General features: G+C 47.1%; 1 protein-coding gene and 1 long non-coding RNA gene across 7 annotated transcripts in view; one reads left to right on the forward strand and one right to left on the reverse strand.

Annotated features, from left to right (window-relative positions):
• The window catches only part of NPHP4 (nephrocystin 4), a 720,559-nt gene that overhangs the window by 563,092 nt on the left and 141,776 nt on the right, over positions 1–15,691 (forward strand). For all 5 annotated transcript variants that reach the window (XM_063943436.1, XM_063943435.1, XM_063943440.1 and 2 more), the window contains one exon: positions 317–477. In XM_063943436.1, the coding sequence (XP_063799506.1) occupies positions 317–477 (161 nt within the window). The remainder of the gene's footprint in view (positions 1–316; positions 478–15,691) is intronic.
• The window catches only part of LOC134966581 (uncharacterized), a 289,870-nt gene that overhangs the window by 116,309 nt on the left and 157,870 nt on the right, over positions 1–15,691 (reverse strand). The window lies entirely within an intron of this gene.

Below are 15,691 nucleotides of genomic sequence, written 5' to 3' on the forward strand. Positions count from 1 at the left end.
GATCATGCGGCCTGAATCTGTTAACTGCCGGAACCCAGAGGGCTAATCCCCATGTTCAATCTATGTTACATGTACCCATCCGCATTTAACCAGCAGAGAACCTATTAGATTCCGCTTTTTACATGGAATCAGTGGATTTCTGCGCGCTACTTTGAGGTTTTGCCACGCGCGGAAAAGGATAAATAATTGAATAGCTCCAGAGCTTTCCACCACGCTGCAAACCCAGCACCTAATTGAATATCTCCCATATTGTCTTTTAGAAATTAAAAATAGAATCATGCAAATACTGTATAGTTATATATATATTTTCTCTAAGGGTCTCCTGGGTATCAGCTGAAGTATATGGTGGATCCTGGGTTCCTGAAGCCTGGAGAACGGCAATGGTTTTTACGTTACTTGGCTCTTCACACTCTTCAAGTTGACGTTTGGGACGGAGAGTCGTTGCTTCTTATTGGCTCGGCTGCTGTAGAGATGAAGGTATGTTCATTTTATATTCATGTTTTATTCTTTTTGTCTGTATTTTTACTATTTATTGTTCATCTGCCAGAGATGAAAAACATAGCATTATTATTATTAGTATAATTTACTTTTTATGTCTGTTTTATAGTATGTCATCATCAGCGAAAGCTATCTTGTCCAATAAGAGAGACTCTTCACTGTTTGGTCCCCCGCTCTGCTCTTCTCTGCTGAGCGTACGTGGGGCTCAGCACATGCAAAGAACCATAACCCAGATTTGAGTTTGCAGTCCCACTGAGACTGATAAAGTTTGAATGAGCACTTTAATCCATAAAAAGATAGCAGTAGATATAAGATATATTGATTGCACCAACAGATTAATGTATCATAGCATAGGCGTATTTACGATGGGTAATGGGTATACAGTGCACACTGACCCTTGGTTCCAGGGGGGCCTGCACTGCACACCTTACGTCCTGATTATATGTACATACTGTGCCTTGTGTGACGGTGTTTCAGGTGGGTTAAGTTCGGGTATACTTAGCTAAGGTCATTGATCAATTCAGCAGATGTTCAATACAGCAATCACATCAGCAAACTCAGGAAACCCGCCCTCTGTGTCTAGAGGCTGAGTTATATTCAGATCATCCCGGCACTTTCTACAGTCAATTTTTTAATCCAGGCAGGTATGGCTATCTAAACACAGACGGATTGCAGTTTATATAGGCTTGAAAATTCCAGAATAAGTAATGTCATAAGTACAAAGGTCAAATTAGTAAATATACATAAATGCTAAAAAACAGTAGGGGGCACTGTTGCCTCAATATTGAGTGCTCGAAATAACATCTAAATACAATGTACAACATGGACTGTATAGGTTTAAAACACAAGGTGGACAATATTGTCCCAGGATTAAGAAGCAAGGATTCTATTGTTGACATATGTCCAACTCAAAACACTTGTCTTGCTTGGTCTCACATAACCAGACAATGGCCCTCATTCTGAGTTGATCGCTCACTAGCTGCTTTTAGCAGCAGTGCAAACGCTAAGCCGTCGCCCTCTGGGAGTGTATCTTAGCTTAGCAGAAGTGCGAACGAAAGAATCGCAGAACGGCGTCTACATTTTATCAAGCAGTTTCTGAGTAGCTGCAGACCTACTCCTACCTTGCGATCACTTCAGACTATTTAGTTCCTGTTTTGACGTCACAAACACGCCCTGCGTTCGGCCAGCCACTCCCCCGTTTCCCCAGGCACGCCTGCGTTTGTATCTGACACGCCTGCGTTTTTCAGCACACTCCCGGAAAACGGTCAGTTACCTCCCAGAAACGCCCCATTCCTGTCAATTAGTCAGCGGCCAACAGTGCGACTGAAAAGCGTCACTAGGCCTTGTGTGAAACTGCATCGGATTTTGTGAAAGTACATTGCGCGTGCGCACTGCGCCCCATACGCATGCGCAGAAGTGCCACGTTTTCAACTAATTGCCGCGCTGCGAACAAAAGCAGCTAGCGATCAACTCGGAATGAGGGACAGTGGCCTTTGTGAAACACATATCTGTAGGAAATACTGTAACTCAGCTTGTTTTATATGTGTGTGTGTGTGTGTGTGTGTGTGTGTGTGTGTTTCCCCCTTCTTGTCCTATTAACACCATACACTGTATTACATTCATATGACAAACACCAACCACCCTTCTAAGATCACATTGTCTGCAAAATAAAGCACTGATATAATTACCAAGTGAAGTTTAAAAACATGAAATTAAACTGAATTCTATATAGTCAGCATCAGGGGCGGATTGGGAGCAAAAAGCGGCCCTGGAAAAATTTGTACTAGTGGCCCCACTTGGGCAGCACCAGAGGTGTAAGGTCTAGCCATGGGCCATGGCAGCAGCACCCTCCCCCCAATTCTTTCCAGATAGTGGGCATGTCCAGCATCAAGGGGGAAGTTCAAAAGAAATAAAATTAAATATGAGCACATTATATGATACACCTTCAGAATTTAGGAAACTATATCATTCTTCAGAAGGATATATTTTCTTGCTTATTACACCAACCGTATCCCAATCACTATTCACTCAATCTTATATGTCAGCCAAGCAGGCAGACAGAGCATACACTAGATCATCTGCAATCACAGGCTAAGTGGCAAAGTCATTTTCATATATGCAAATTGTTTGGCATCTTATTCATTATGTCTATAACTAGGACCACATGTCCTCAAACAAAAACAGGCCCCACGGGTGCGTCGGCCCACCGGGAATCTTCCCTGTAGGCCCTGTGGCCAATCCGCCTCTGGTCAGCATACAACCTGTAATGGTTAACTAGTCTATCAGCCTCAACATGTTTACTCAAGTGGGTATGGGTCATTTGGTCGACAAGACTTAGGTTGACATGAACAAGGTCGACATGGAAGAAGGTCGACATGATTTTTTTAAAAACTTTTTTGTGTGTAGTTTTCTTTGTAAAGTGACGGGGAACCTCAATTAGTGCACCGCGTCCCCTTGCCATGCTTCGAGCAAGGTGCCTCAATCTGCTGCCGCTGCGCTCGGCACAGATGACCGTTCCCAACTGTAGTCCACGTGGATCGTAAAGTATAAAAAAAAGATCAAAAAATTAAGAAAAAAAATTTGAAAAACTCATGTCGACCTTTTTCCATGTCGGGAAGCACCAAAAAAGATGGGAAATAGAGTTGTTCTACAAGGGAGAATTTGCTAATCATTCTACAACTCTATTTCCTATTGAGAATTGCTCACCAAGTTGGGAGCTAAGGACGGCCAATGGAACTCTGTACACCTGAACCGCCAGCTGGGTCTCCACAAGTGAGGCCGTGGCCAACCAGCTGACGGTGTGACCTTTTTGCCATGTCGACCTTGTTCATGTCAACCTAATGACCATGTCGACCTAGTAACCCTGTCGACCTAATGCATGTCGACCTAAGTCTTGTTGACCAAATGACCGTGAACCACTCAAGCTGTACTTTGTAACAATCTGTATTTGGTGCTGAACTGTCTGAGAGCAGAGTAAAATAATGGGCCCTGAACATTGAGCGATCCGCCGCCAAGCTGCCCGACAGCAGATACGGCCGAAGGGCGACCCGGCGGGGGAAGTGAAGTTTCTTCACTCCCCCCGTCACCCGGCTCCATAGAAGTGCAGGCAAATATGGACGAGATCGTCCATATTGGCCTGCATGCACAGGCACGGGGCACCAGCATTGAACGAGCGCGGGACCGCACATCGTTCATCGCTGGTGCCTCCACACTCAAAGATATGAACGGTATCTCGCTCATTAATGAACGAGATCGTTTATATCTTTGAGTATTATCACCCAGTGTGTAGGGCCTATAAGACTGAATTTTGAATCACTCCTGATACAGACGTCAAGTGGGTCCCTCCTCCGTGGCGCCAACTTCCTAGTGATATCTCCAGGAGATGGCAGTGCACAGTGAAAGTGAATATCCCTGTGAAGCTGGCATCGCGGATGGGGAGGGACCTGATTGGCAGCGCACAAGGCAAGATGTTTGTCTGAAGGTGTAGGAGGGGGGGGGCAGCTGCTCACAGGAGGGGGCCCGCTGCACACGAGCCTCTTCTGGAATTACTATGCCTCTGTTTCATACCCCTTTTGTTTTTTGAGAAAAAATCTGTATTCATTAATGAGGCTACCCAGCTGTGGCCCCTCTGGGAAGACTCATGGCTGACATGCTCATGCCACTCATTAGAACACAACAAATTATATATTTTGAAGCCTGTTGTTGGTATAGAAAAATTAAATAGAGTAAATTATCATTGGCTGTTGTTAGGGAACTTCATTCTTTTTTTTAAGGTCTGCAGGACTTTTTGCAGGTAATATACCTTTAGATATTATTTTTATTTAGTTTGTAGCAGCCAGGGAAAGACAGTTTTATTGTTATATACAGCAGACATAGCTGGGAGGATAAACACTGAACCCTTCTGCAACTATAAAAACATCTTCCTGTTCATTTAGATTTCCGCGGCACCACGCTACCTGCTGTTCTGTGGCGCATCCAGCACCTTCTATTTGCAGCAGTGAGAACATCTGTAGGTGCGGTACGCGTTATGTAAAATGACGCAACAAACACACCTTACTGCCACATGTACTAGAAACCAACGCTCCTTTATCTCATGATCAATGTAAAACATAACTAAGGAATGGTAATAAAGTTATAGGAGGGTGAACCATGATGTGACTATTAGGGGTAATTATATTTTCTACGTTCACATTGCCAAGAACTATGGTACCATAATGTTGTAGAGTTTCTTGCGATTTACATGGGTTACCTGAGAAAATCTGCAGTGTCGTTGGCCGCAAGTTGCCATGGAAAGGGTCTGTGCGTCGGCAACTCATTGTTGTCACCGAGAATTCAATCGCTCTCTTGTAGATTGCAATGGCGTGGAAAGTAGGCGTACACGGTGATATGAGCTGTGCAGACCACGTGAGTAACTCCCAATGTGTGTCTGCTAATGCAGTATGGCCCTGGCCCAGAGCTGGATGTACATTTGCTCAATAGAAGCAAGCACGGAAAAACGTGCATGCTCACCCGCATGCAGAGTTGTACACACGTCTATGTCTGTAGCACATGCGGCCGGTTGGTTACTAGTCATCATTATCTGGATGCACTTGCACCTGCGCGATACTGGGTGACAAAGGTACGTCTCCTGGCATCTGCTTTACGTCCAGGTCTGCATATTCTACATTTGTGTGACCACGCCCCCACTGATCTGTACCTACACGAGGGTGCCCCGTCACAGCCGTGTTAGGTCTCTTCAGCTTCAGTCATAAGTGTATATGCAGACTCTTTTATTGAGACTTTCCACACATAATGCACTCGGCCACGGATCAAACCTCCTCAGACCCTGGCATAAAAAAAGTAGTGACGTCATCTAAGCCTGACTTGCCGGATGACGCGTGTTTGTCAGGTAACCATGGTGATGCAGACCCTCCACCAATCAAAAACATACTAATAAATCTAGAACAAAGTGCCCTCATGATGCCGACACAATCTCAGAGATCGCAACATTGTAACATAGTAACAAATATGTTGCATCGGAGGCAGTTGCGGCACCGTGATCAGATGAAAAAAAGAGTAATAATTGATAATGTCGATGTTATCTTAAAACATAAAGCTATACCTTTAAACACACTTTTACCATGGAACCGCTGCGGCCGCTAGACTTAATATGCACTCTACGTACCTTTTACGCTATTTGTGTAATGAGTCCCGTACCCTGTACGGACTCTGCGTACAAACGCCGCGCTGGGGGTACAAAGTACACGCAGCGCGTACACACCCAATTAATACACTTTTAAACCTTATACAGTTAGTCAATGTAATACACTTTAAACCCTAGCAGGGAAAAGAGGACACAACACCGATTTGTAGTTAATCACTGGGTTCCGACACCACAGAGTAATATTTCTGAAAGGGGGTTAACAATACAAATTATGCACTACAATACAACAGAGTAAATGGCTACAGTCAATGTACATACGTGAGAATATTCGCATGCGCCTCCCGGTCCGGTCCTCCGCTATCAGGTTAATAACGTTGAGAGTCTTGTGCCCAGCCAGGCTGCAACAGGCTTTTTATACAATACTTCCAAAAGCAATACAATGGATACTGTAATCCCTTTGTCCATTGGACACAGGAATGCACCTTTACAGTACAGGAGAGGTCATAGGTTGATTTGAAAAGGTGGGCGATGTCTTTCTCAACTGCTCTTGTGGGTGGTCTTTCTGTATTCCCGCCGCATACATAATATACAGTAAATACAGTTTATATCTATATTCTGCTTCTGCACCTAACTATCCGCAGGAACATGCGATCTTCTGCAAACCAACACATGAATGTTACCCTTAAAATACCCTACAGCTGGATACCAAACACCACCTTATAACCTTAGTCTGTCCCCTCCTATCATGTAAAGGTGAATCCCTTTGTTCTGCAACCATTTAAACAACTATAACTTTCTGATGTGGTGCAAGGAGACTATGTGTACATTGTGCACTATTTGGATTAAATATGTAATGTTTTGATAGCTCTCCATGCGTTCACAAACTCCGCCGTAAATACCCATACCACGCGCAGGACCGCGGGAGCGACCATACGCAAATTGCGGATATGTGCACGCATGGCGGAACAAGTGCACGCGCAGTGGGCATGTGTGTGTATTTTATACGTGCTGTGTGTTCTGCAATATTTTTTGACATAATCAATCATGACCCTTCAAATATGCAGTGCTGCACAGGCTCAAAGTGCACGGTGTAGGGGGAGCCGGAGCCAGGAGCAGCACCAAAGCAGACCTGTAGGAGATGGGAGGCGGGTCTAGAAGAGGAGGTAGGCGGGATGAGAAGAGGAGGTCAGCGGGTCAGGAGAAGAAGAGAATCCAGGTTGTGCAGTGAATATATAATTAATATCTTTCATATATGATATTGATACGTGGGATTAGCGGCAATTTAAGGGGCTCCAGCTAAAATCTTTCCCTCTCACCCAGAGTATGATATTGGTGCCATGCTGCTTTGAGGTGGCATCTATTTCCAGGGTGTGGTGGTGGGGAGGGGGGATTATTGGCACCAGGTAAAAATTTGATCTAATGCACTAAATTGGTCTGGGCGAGTCCTGCCTGTCACATGCAGCCCTGTTCTTAGGGGCATAGGTACTAAGATTTGGAGAGTGATAAAGTGGAGAGACCTAAAGTACCAGCCAATGAACTCCTAACTGCCGTGTTATCGGATGTGTTTGAAAAAGGACAGGAGCTGGTTGACTGGTACTTTATCTATCTCCACATTATCAGTCTCCATGACTTAGTACATCTGACCCTTCCTCTATACGCCCTGCCCCAGACTCCCATTGGCTAGTTTCCAAGGAGTCTGGGGAACGGGCTTATAGAGGAAGAAGAAATGAAACCGAATGATGAGTCCCGAGTGTAGCAGTGGCTGTGAAATGCACAGTGATGCCCATCCCCGGGGTAAGGCAGCCAGCACATATATTACATGGAATATTACATGTGTGTTTATATGTGTTTAACCGGCCCCCCAATGCAATATGTGGTTGGTGCTTCAGCCCAAGGGCAGCAGCTGCCACTGCTAACACATCCTTCATATCCTGAGATACTCTGTGTTGCTGTGAGGACCCTGCTCCTTCCACTATATAACTATCAGTCTGTGGCTTACTCCTGCCTGCATTCCCCTCCTCACATGATGTTATTGCCCCTTGTCACATGCTGCCCTGTCCTCACTATCGCATCACTGATATACTCTGTGCTGCTGGGGTACCCTGTTCCTTCCACTATATAGTAACTGTCAGTCTGTGACTTCTTCTTACATCTATTCCCCTCCTCACATCATGTTACTGCCCCTGTCACATGCTGCCCTGTCCTCACTATCACATCACTGATATACTCTGTGCTGCTGGGGTACCCTGTTCCTTCCACTATATAGTAACTGTCAGTCTTTGGCTTCCTGCTGCCTCCATTCCCCTCCTGACATCATGTCATTGCTCCCTGTCACATGCAGCCCTGTCCTTACTAACACATCACTGATATACTCTGTGCTGCTGGGGGACCCTGCTCCTTCCACTATATACAGATGTATCCTCACACATCTTCGCCTATAATTACTGCTTGGTGTTGCGTTGCCGCGATGCGTAGCATCCCGGCATAGCACTCTAGCAGCAGGTTTTTATTATGCTAGTGTTCGGACAGACACAGATGCTGTATCTATGTACGGGTTGCGGGAGCCTTGCTTCCCTGCTGCCTGCAGCCGCAAATAGACGCTTGCCGTAGTAGGTAGCGGGAGTCCTGGTACACTACGTTGTGCCCGGGAACCATAGTCTGCGATACTTAAGATGCATAAGGTCACATCAGTAACTGTCAGCCTGTGATTTCCTGCTGCCTCCATTCCCCTCCTCACATCATGGCAGGGCCGGCTCTAGGCATGTTCGAATAGAGCGGCCGCACAGGGCGCCACCCTTAATGGGCGCCGCGCGCTGGCGCCGCCATATTCGATGCTGGAGCCGGCCCTGTGTGTGCAGCATTGGCCCGTGTGCACTGTGCGCTATGCGCGCTGCGCGGCGCCGGTGTCTGACGTCAGACGCCGGCGCCATAGTGCACACAAGTGGCCACCCGGACCCAGGCTCACTCTGACTCGCCGGCCGCCCGCCCGCCCGCCAGCACTCCCGCCCGCTCGCCAGCACACTCGGACAGGCGGACAGCAGCAGTACTCCTCCCCAGCAGCGCCGCAGGTATTGGGGGGATCCGCACTGTGGGGGCATTTCTGGCTATGGGGGGGGGCATTTCTGGCACTGTGGGGGGCATTGCATATCTGGCTCTGTGGGGGCATATCTGGTTCTGTGGCCTGGGGGCATATCTGGCACTGTGGGTGGCATATCTGGCACTGTGGGGGGCATTTCTGGCACTGTGCGGGCATATCTGGCACTGTGGGGGCATATCTGGCTCTGTGGGTGGCATATCTGGCACTGTGGGGGGCATATCTGGCACTGTGGGGGGCATATCTGGCACTGGGGGCATATCTGGCACTGTGGGGGCATATCTGGCACTGTGGGGGCATATCTGGCTCTGTGGGGGCATATCTGGCACTGTGGGTGGCATATCTGGCACTGTGGGTGGCATATCTGGCACTGTGGGTGGCATATCTGGCACTGTGGGGGGCATATCTGGCACTGTGGGGGGCATTTCTGGCACTGTGGGGGCATATCTGGCTCTGTGGGTGGCATATCTGGCACTGTGGGGGGCATTTCTGGCACTGTGGGGGCATATCTGGCACTGTGGGGGCATATCTGGCACTGTGGGGGCATATCTGGCACTGTGGGTGGCATATCTGGCACTGTGGGTGGCATATCTGGCACTGTGGGTGGCATATCTGGCACTGTGGGTGGCATTTCTGGCACTGTGGGGGCATTTCTGGCACTGTGGGGGCATTTCTGGCACTGTGGGGGCATATCTGGCACTGTGGGGGCATATCTGGCACTGTGGGGGCATTTATCTGGCACTGTGGGGGCATTTATCTGGCACTGTGGGGGCATTTATCTGGCACTGTGGGGGCATTTATCTGGCACTGTGGGGGCATTTATCTGGCACTGTGGGGGCATTTATCTGGCACTGTGGGGGCATTTATCTGGCACTGTGGGGGCATTTATCTGGCTCTGTGGGGGCATATCTGGCTCTGTGGGGGCATTTATGTATCAGGCACCGTGGGGGCATTTATGTATCTGGCACCGTGGGGGCATTTATGTATCTGGCACCGTGGGGGCATTTATGTATCTGGCACCGTGGGGGCATTTATGTATCTGGCACCGTGGGGGCAATTATGTATCTGGCACCGTGGGGGCAATTATGTATCTGGCACCGTGGGGGCAATTATGTATCTGGCACCGTGGGGGCATTTATGTATCTGGCACCGTGGGGGCATTTCTTGCACTGTGGGGGCATTTCTTGCACTGTGGGGGCATATCTTGCACTGTGAGGGCATTAATGTATCTGGCACTGTGGGGGCATATCTGCGCTGTGGGGGCATTTATCCATCTGGAACTGTGTGGCCATTTATGTAGCTGGCACTGATGGGGGGCATGTCACGTGTAGCTGCCACTGCTGGGGGGCATGTCATGTGTAGCTGGCACTGCTGGGGGGCATATCATGTAGTGTTCCCGCTAGGCGTCTGTGGCTGGGCAGTGTGTCTCAGTGCTCTACCTGGCGCAATGTGTCTAACGTGCTCTTATAGGAGGTTCTACCTGGTGCAATGTGTATTAGCTGCACTACTGTGTGGTGTAATGTGAATTGCCACTATAATGTGGCTACGCACCTTCCCCACGAAGTAACTCCCCTAAATTTTTGCTGCGCGCCTTCGGCGCGCACTGTCCATGCTTTAGCGTGTGGAAATGGGTACAACAAGCATTACAATATGTACATCATTTTGCCCACCTAACTTAAAAATGTGCCCTCCCTGTGATCAGCAACCTGCCCTAAAAAGTGAACACTATCATGTGTAGCTGGCACTGCTGGGAGTCATGTCACGTGTAGCTGGCACTGCCGGAGGGCATGTCATGTGTAGCTGGCACTGCTGGGGGGCGAGACCACGCCCACTTTTTCAGGAGGCCACACCCACTTTTTCAGGAGCGCGCGCCTTCGGCGCGCGCATGGGGGAGGGGGGGGGGGCACTTTTAAATTTTCTCGCTCAGGGTGCTAGTAGGCCTGGAGCCGGCCCTGCATCATGGCACTGATCCTGTCACATGCAGCTCTGTCCTAACACATCACTGATATACTCTGTGCTGCTGGGGACCCTGCTCCTTCCACTATATAACTCTCAGCCCTAGACTTCGTGCTGCCTCCATCCCTTCTCACATCATGACACTGATCCTGTCCCTTGCAACCCAGTCCTTAGTAACAAAATCACACCAGGTCAAGTCAGTTTCCTGTTAAATTAGCAGACTTGGACCTGCTGAAAACCATGTGCTGCTGTGATGTGCATTCAGGTGACCTTTTGGATTCAGGTTGTCTATCCAAAATCACATTTATTAGGGAGCCTTATGCGTGACATACAGTAATCGCACAACCCAAGACTGGCCCTGAAAGCACCCTCCAATAGCATCTGCTCATAAATCGTATCCAAATTTTACTGTCACTCATACAAAGTGTATCTTAACATAATTACCTATGATGGACTTTTATCAATGCTAAGTCGTTTAAAGTTGTACTCTTTTTTTTACCTAAATTGCTCTTGTTAAAATGCTTACTAAGTAATTTGTATTGCTAACCTTTTATCCAGATTAAATTGCAGTAATATGCTAATGAATGTGGTTTTGAGCCAACTAACATCATATTAATATTTTTGTAGGTGAATTTTGTGCTGAATTATAAGATGCATCTATTGCAGTCTCTCCTGTAGGTGCAGTTGGATATATTTATTATGAAATCACCCTGTACTGTACATACAGGGATACATTTTCGCCATTGTATGTAAGCACATTTAGGATTGGTGACACCTGAAAACCTATATGGAAGGTGGCTTAGGGCCTAATTCATATTTGTAAGTAAAGCAAAAAAAAAGCAAGCAAATGGCCTAAACCATGATGCACTGCAAGTGGGGCAGATGTAACATGCAGAAAGAATAGATTTGGGTGAATTATATTTTCTATGTGCATGGTAAATACTGGCTGTTTTTGCATGTAGCCCACAAATGTTAGGCAGCTTTATTTCTACACTACAATTTAGGTTTCAGTTTGAACACACCCCACCCAAATCTAACTCTCTCTGCACATGTTACCTCCACCTACAGTGCAATTTGGTTTAGCCCAGTTGCTGGCTTGTTTGCTTTGCTTATAAACGTGAATCAGATCCTTAGTGTAGAATCTCATCATATAAGTACAGTACGTTGATTTATGAAGTATGATTATGTCACTGAAAGTTATATACATTTTGTACTGATCACAACCTAAAATACAGAACTTTGAGTCTGGTACACAAGTTTTGTGTTTTTTTTGGTCAGCACAAAATGTAGTTATAAAGGAAAGAAGACAAGAAGACACTTCTAGGAGAAAGACATTTATATAACAACATCTAAAAAGGACTTGCTTATTTCATATGGGGCTGTTGCTATCTTTTGCTGTACGCTATTGTGATTATATGCTAACCTGAGCATAGGGACGCCCACTGCTATTGCATCACTTCTGTCCACCGGTGTATAATTGCTGATACATCAGTACCATCATTGCAAATCAGGTCATGTCACAGAGTCTGTGTGCCTCTGTAGACGCGCAATATACACTGAAAATACTGAAACCGTGCGCAATTGAATGAAAAGGGGCAGCTATTGTCCGTGTAACCGAAGTGTACATCCAAAGACACTCACAAAAAGCACGCATATACAAAAAATGGTTACACCAGTGGTTCCCAAACTTTTTTGAATCACAGCACCGTAGAGCATCAGAATTTTTTTGACGGCACCCCTAGGCCAAAAGTTTCTTATTGAGAAATTTGAAAAAGAAGTATTAAATTAACTAAATGTATTTATTATTTATTTATTACCAGTTATTTATATAGCACACACATATTCCGCAGCGCTTTACAGAGAATATTTGGCCATTTACATCAGTCCCTGCCCCAGTGGAGCTTACAATCTTTGGCCCTCATTCCGAGTTGATCGCTTGCTAGCTGCTTTTAGCAGCAGTGCAAACGCTAAGCCGCCGACCCCTGGGAGTGTATCTTAGCTTAGCAGAAGTGCAAACGAAAAGGATCGCAGCGCTGCTACAAAAAAAGATTGTGCAGTTTCTGAGTAGCTCGAGACTTACTCCTAGCTAGTGATCACTTCAGTCTGTTTAGTTCCTGTTTTGACGTCACAAACGCCCTGCGTTCGGCCAGCCACGCCTACGTTTTCCCAGCCACTCCTGCGTTTTTATCCGGCACGCCTGCGTTTTAACACACACTCCCTGAGAACGGTCAGTTACCACCCAGAAACACCCACTTCCTGTCAATCACTCTGCGGCCAGCAGTGCGACTGAAAAGCGTCACTAGACCTTGTGTGAAACTGCATCGGCTTTTGTGAAAGTACGTCGCGCATGCGCAGAAATGCCGATTTTTAGCCTGATCGCTGCGCTGCGAACAACGGCAGCTAGCGATCAACTCGGAATGAGGGCCTATATTCCCTACCACATGTACACGCACACACATTCATGTTAGGGTTAATTTTGTTGTGAGCCAATTGACCTACCAGTATATTTTTTGGGATTGCGTAAGGAAACCGGAGTACCCGGAGGAAACCCAAGCAAGCATGGGGAGAATATACAAACTCCACACAGAGCCATGGTGGGAATCGAACCAATGACCTCAGTGATGTGAAGCAATAATGCTAACCATTACACCGTCCGTGCTGCCAAAATTGTGTTTGTCATCTTTAGGTTCAGTTGTGTGGTGAGATTTGCTTCTGTTTGTCCACATATGTTATGATTGACAGCCACCAGCACTGGTTTTGCCTATTACTTTAACCATAAATAATTTGAATTGGTTCTGGATCACCAATCCAGGGAACCCCTGCAAGTATCCTGAGTTGCCCCAGGGTGCCAAGGCACACAGTTTAAGAACCACTGGGTTACTGTTAGGGTCTCCTGCTCTGTGCTGCCACGTCGTCATGGCAACCGGGAGACAAGTGCTAGCGGAGTAACCTGAGCGTAGCTGATACTCCGGTTCGGGTCTTTTGCTGTGCAGTGGTTACAGGCTCTGTGCACGGCAGGGGATCCGGTGCTGGTTTTTGTGCTCACAGTCTGTGAGGTCTGAGTGGGGCGTGGACAGCACCTGCTATATAAACCCTCTTCTCAGGTTAGGCAGATGCTGCTGAATCTTTGTTGGTTAGTCAGTTCCTGAAAGCTAGCTAGTACTGTGTAAACTTTGTATTTGTTTGTTGCTTACTGCAAATAGGCCTTGGGTTTTGGTATTACACTCTGCCAATCCAGACCTAGCAGTAAGACTGGAGTCAGTCGTTTAACCTGCTGGGGTTCTTTTGCTACTCTGTGAACCTAGCAGGTTTGCGGCTGTATTCTCAGACTTGCCTGCCAAAATCCTTTCTCACTGTGCAAGGTGTTCAGGTGTCAGTTTAGTGGCAGTAAGCTGAACCAGTGCACTGCAAGTGAGGACTAGGATTGTGGAGACTCTCCTTGTGTCTATTATTCCATCTCTGACCAAGGAGTTTACTGCCACACCCGTTGGTAACCCTTTAGGGTTTTGCTGTTGCCCTTAGCAACAGCATTTCGGGTTCTCTACGTATTAAATCACAACATCTCGCTTCTTTCCATCTGAGCATTCCTAATACTAGGGAGACACCCAGTTTCTTAGCCTTTGGGCTTCTCTGTTCACTTTGTGTTTATTTTGTTACCCTATCACCTTCTATGTATGTAATGTCATATTCCCCAGTCTGTCTGTGAGTTCATTTGTTTTGCATCCCTCTCCGTTCAGACACCAGTACATTCCTGCTGGCACTGGTGTGCATAACATATTCAGCAGCCTAATACTCCTGTTGAAATTTTGTGGGAATATGGAGCATACCCCTCAAAATACTTTGCAACAGGTGGTCGATCAGGTGCAGGTCCTGACTCGACAATTTAATGATTTGTCCATTAAAATGCACACCTCGCAGGCCGCTGGCGTAGCTCCCGCAGCAGCAGTGCCTTCAGGGGTTAAGGAGCCGAAAGTAAATCTCCCGGATCGTTTTTCTGGAGATCGCTCGCAGTTCTTTTGTTTCAAGGAGAGCTGCAAGCTATATTTCCAGCTTAGGCCTCAGTCTTCTGGGTCGGAGATTCAGCGGGTGGGCATAGTGATTTCCTTGCTACAAGGAGACCCACAGGTCTGGGCATATGGGTTGCAGCCTGACTGTCCGTCGCTTAAAAGTGTTGATGCTTTTTTTACGGCACTGGGCATGTTGTATGATGACCCTGACAAGACGGCCTCAGCCGAGGCTCAGATTTCGATCCTTAAGCAAGGGCTAAGGCCAGTTGAGGTTTATTGTACGGAGTTTCGGAGGTTGGCCCATGATACCCAGTGGAATGACCCAGCCCTGAGACACCAGTACCGAAGAGGTCTTTCTAACCAGTTAAAAGACCAACTGGTACAATATCCCTTGCCTGATAGCTTGGATCAGCTCATGCAGTTATCCATTCGGGTGGATAGACGGCTGAGAGAGCGCAGGCTTGAAAGGGAGACCGAGGTTTCCTTCTTTCCCAAGGGAACCTCAGACTCTGAGGAATTTTCCGAGGAGCCTATGCAGATTGGGGCTACCCGCCTCTCCTCGCGTGAGAAGACGCGGAGGAGACAGCAGGGGTTATGTTTGTACTGTGGGAATAAAGGTCATGTGGTAGTATCATGCCCAGAAAAGCCGGAAAACTTCAGGGCCTGAGGGTGATGGGAAATATCCTGTCAGGCCAGAAGTCAGAATTTCCCAAGAAGACTTTTATCATTCCGGTGACCTTGAAGATCCTCGGTCAAACTGTCAAGACTGAGGCCTTTGTGGACAGTGGGGCCGACGGGGTTTTTATGAACCGCCAATTCGCCCTGAAACACTCTGTTCCCTTAGTACCCTTGGCATCGGAGATTGAGATTTGTGGGTTAAACGGGGAGCCATTATCCCAGGGTAAAATTACCTCTTGCACTAGCCAGATTTCTTTGTTTATTGGAGCCACACACTCTGAAAAATTGTCCTTTTATGTGACTGTCTGTACTTTT

The sequence above is a fragment of the Pseudophryne corroboree genome, chromosome 10, assembly GCF_028390025.1.
Source record: "Pseudophryne corroboree isolate aPseCor3 chromosome 10, aPseCor3.hap2, whole genome shotgun sequence".
NCBI classification, from domain to species: Eukaryota; Metazoa; Chordata; class Amphibia; order Anura; family Myobatrachidae; genus Pseudophryne; species Pseudophryne corroboree.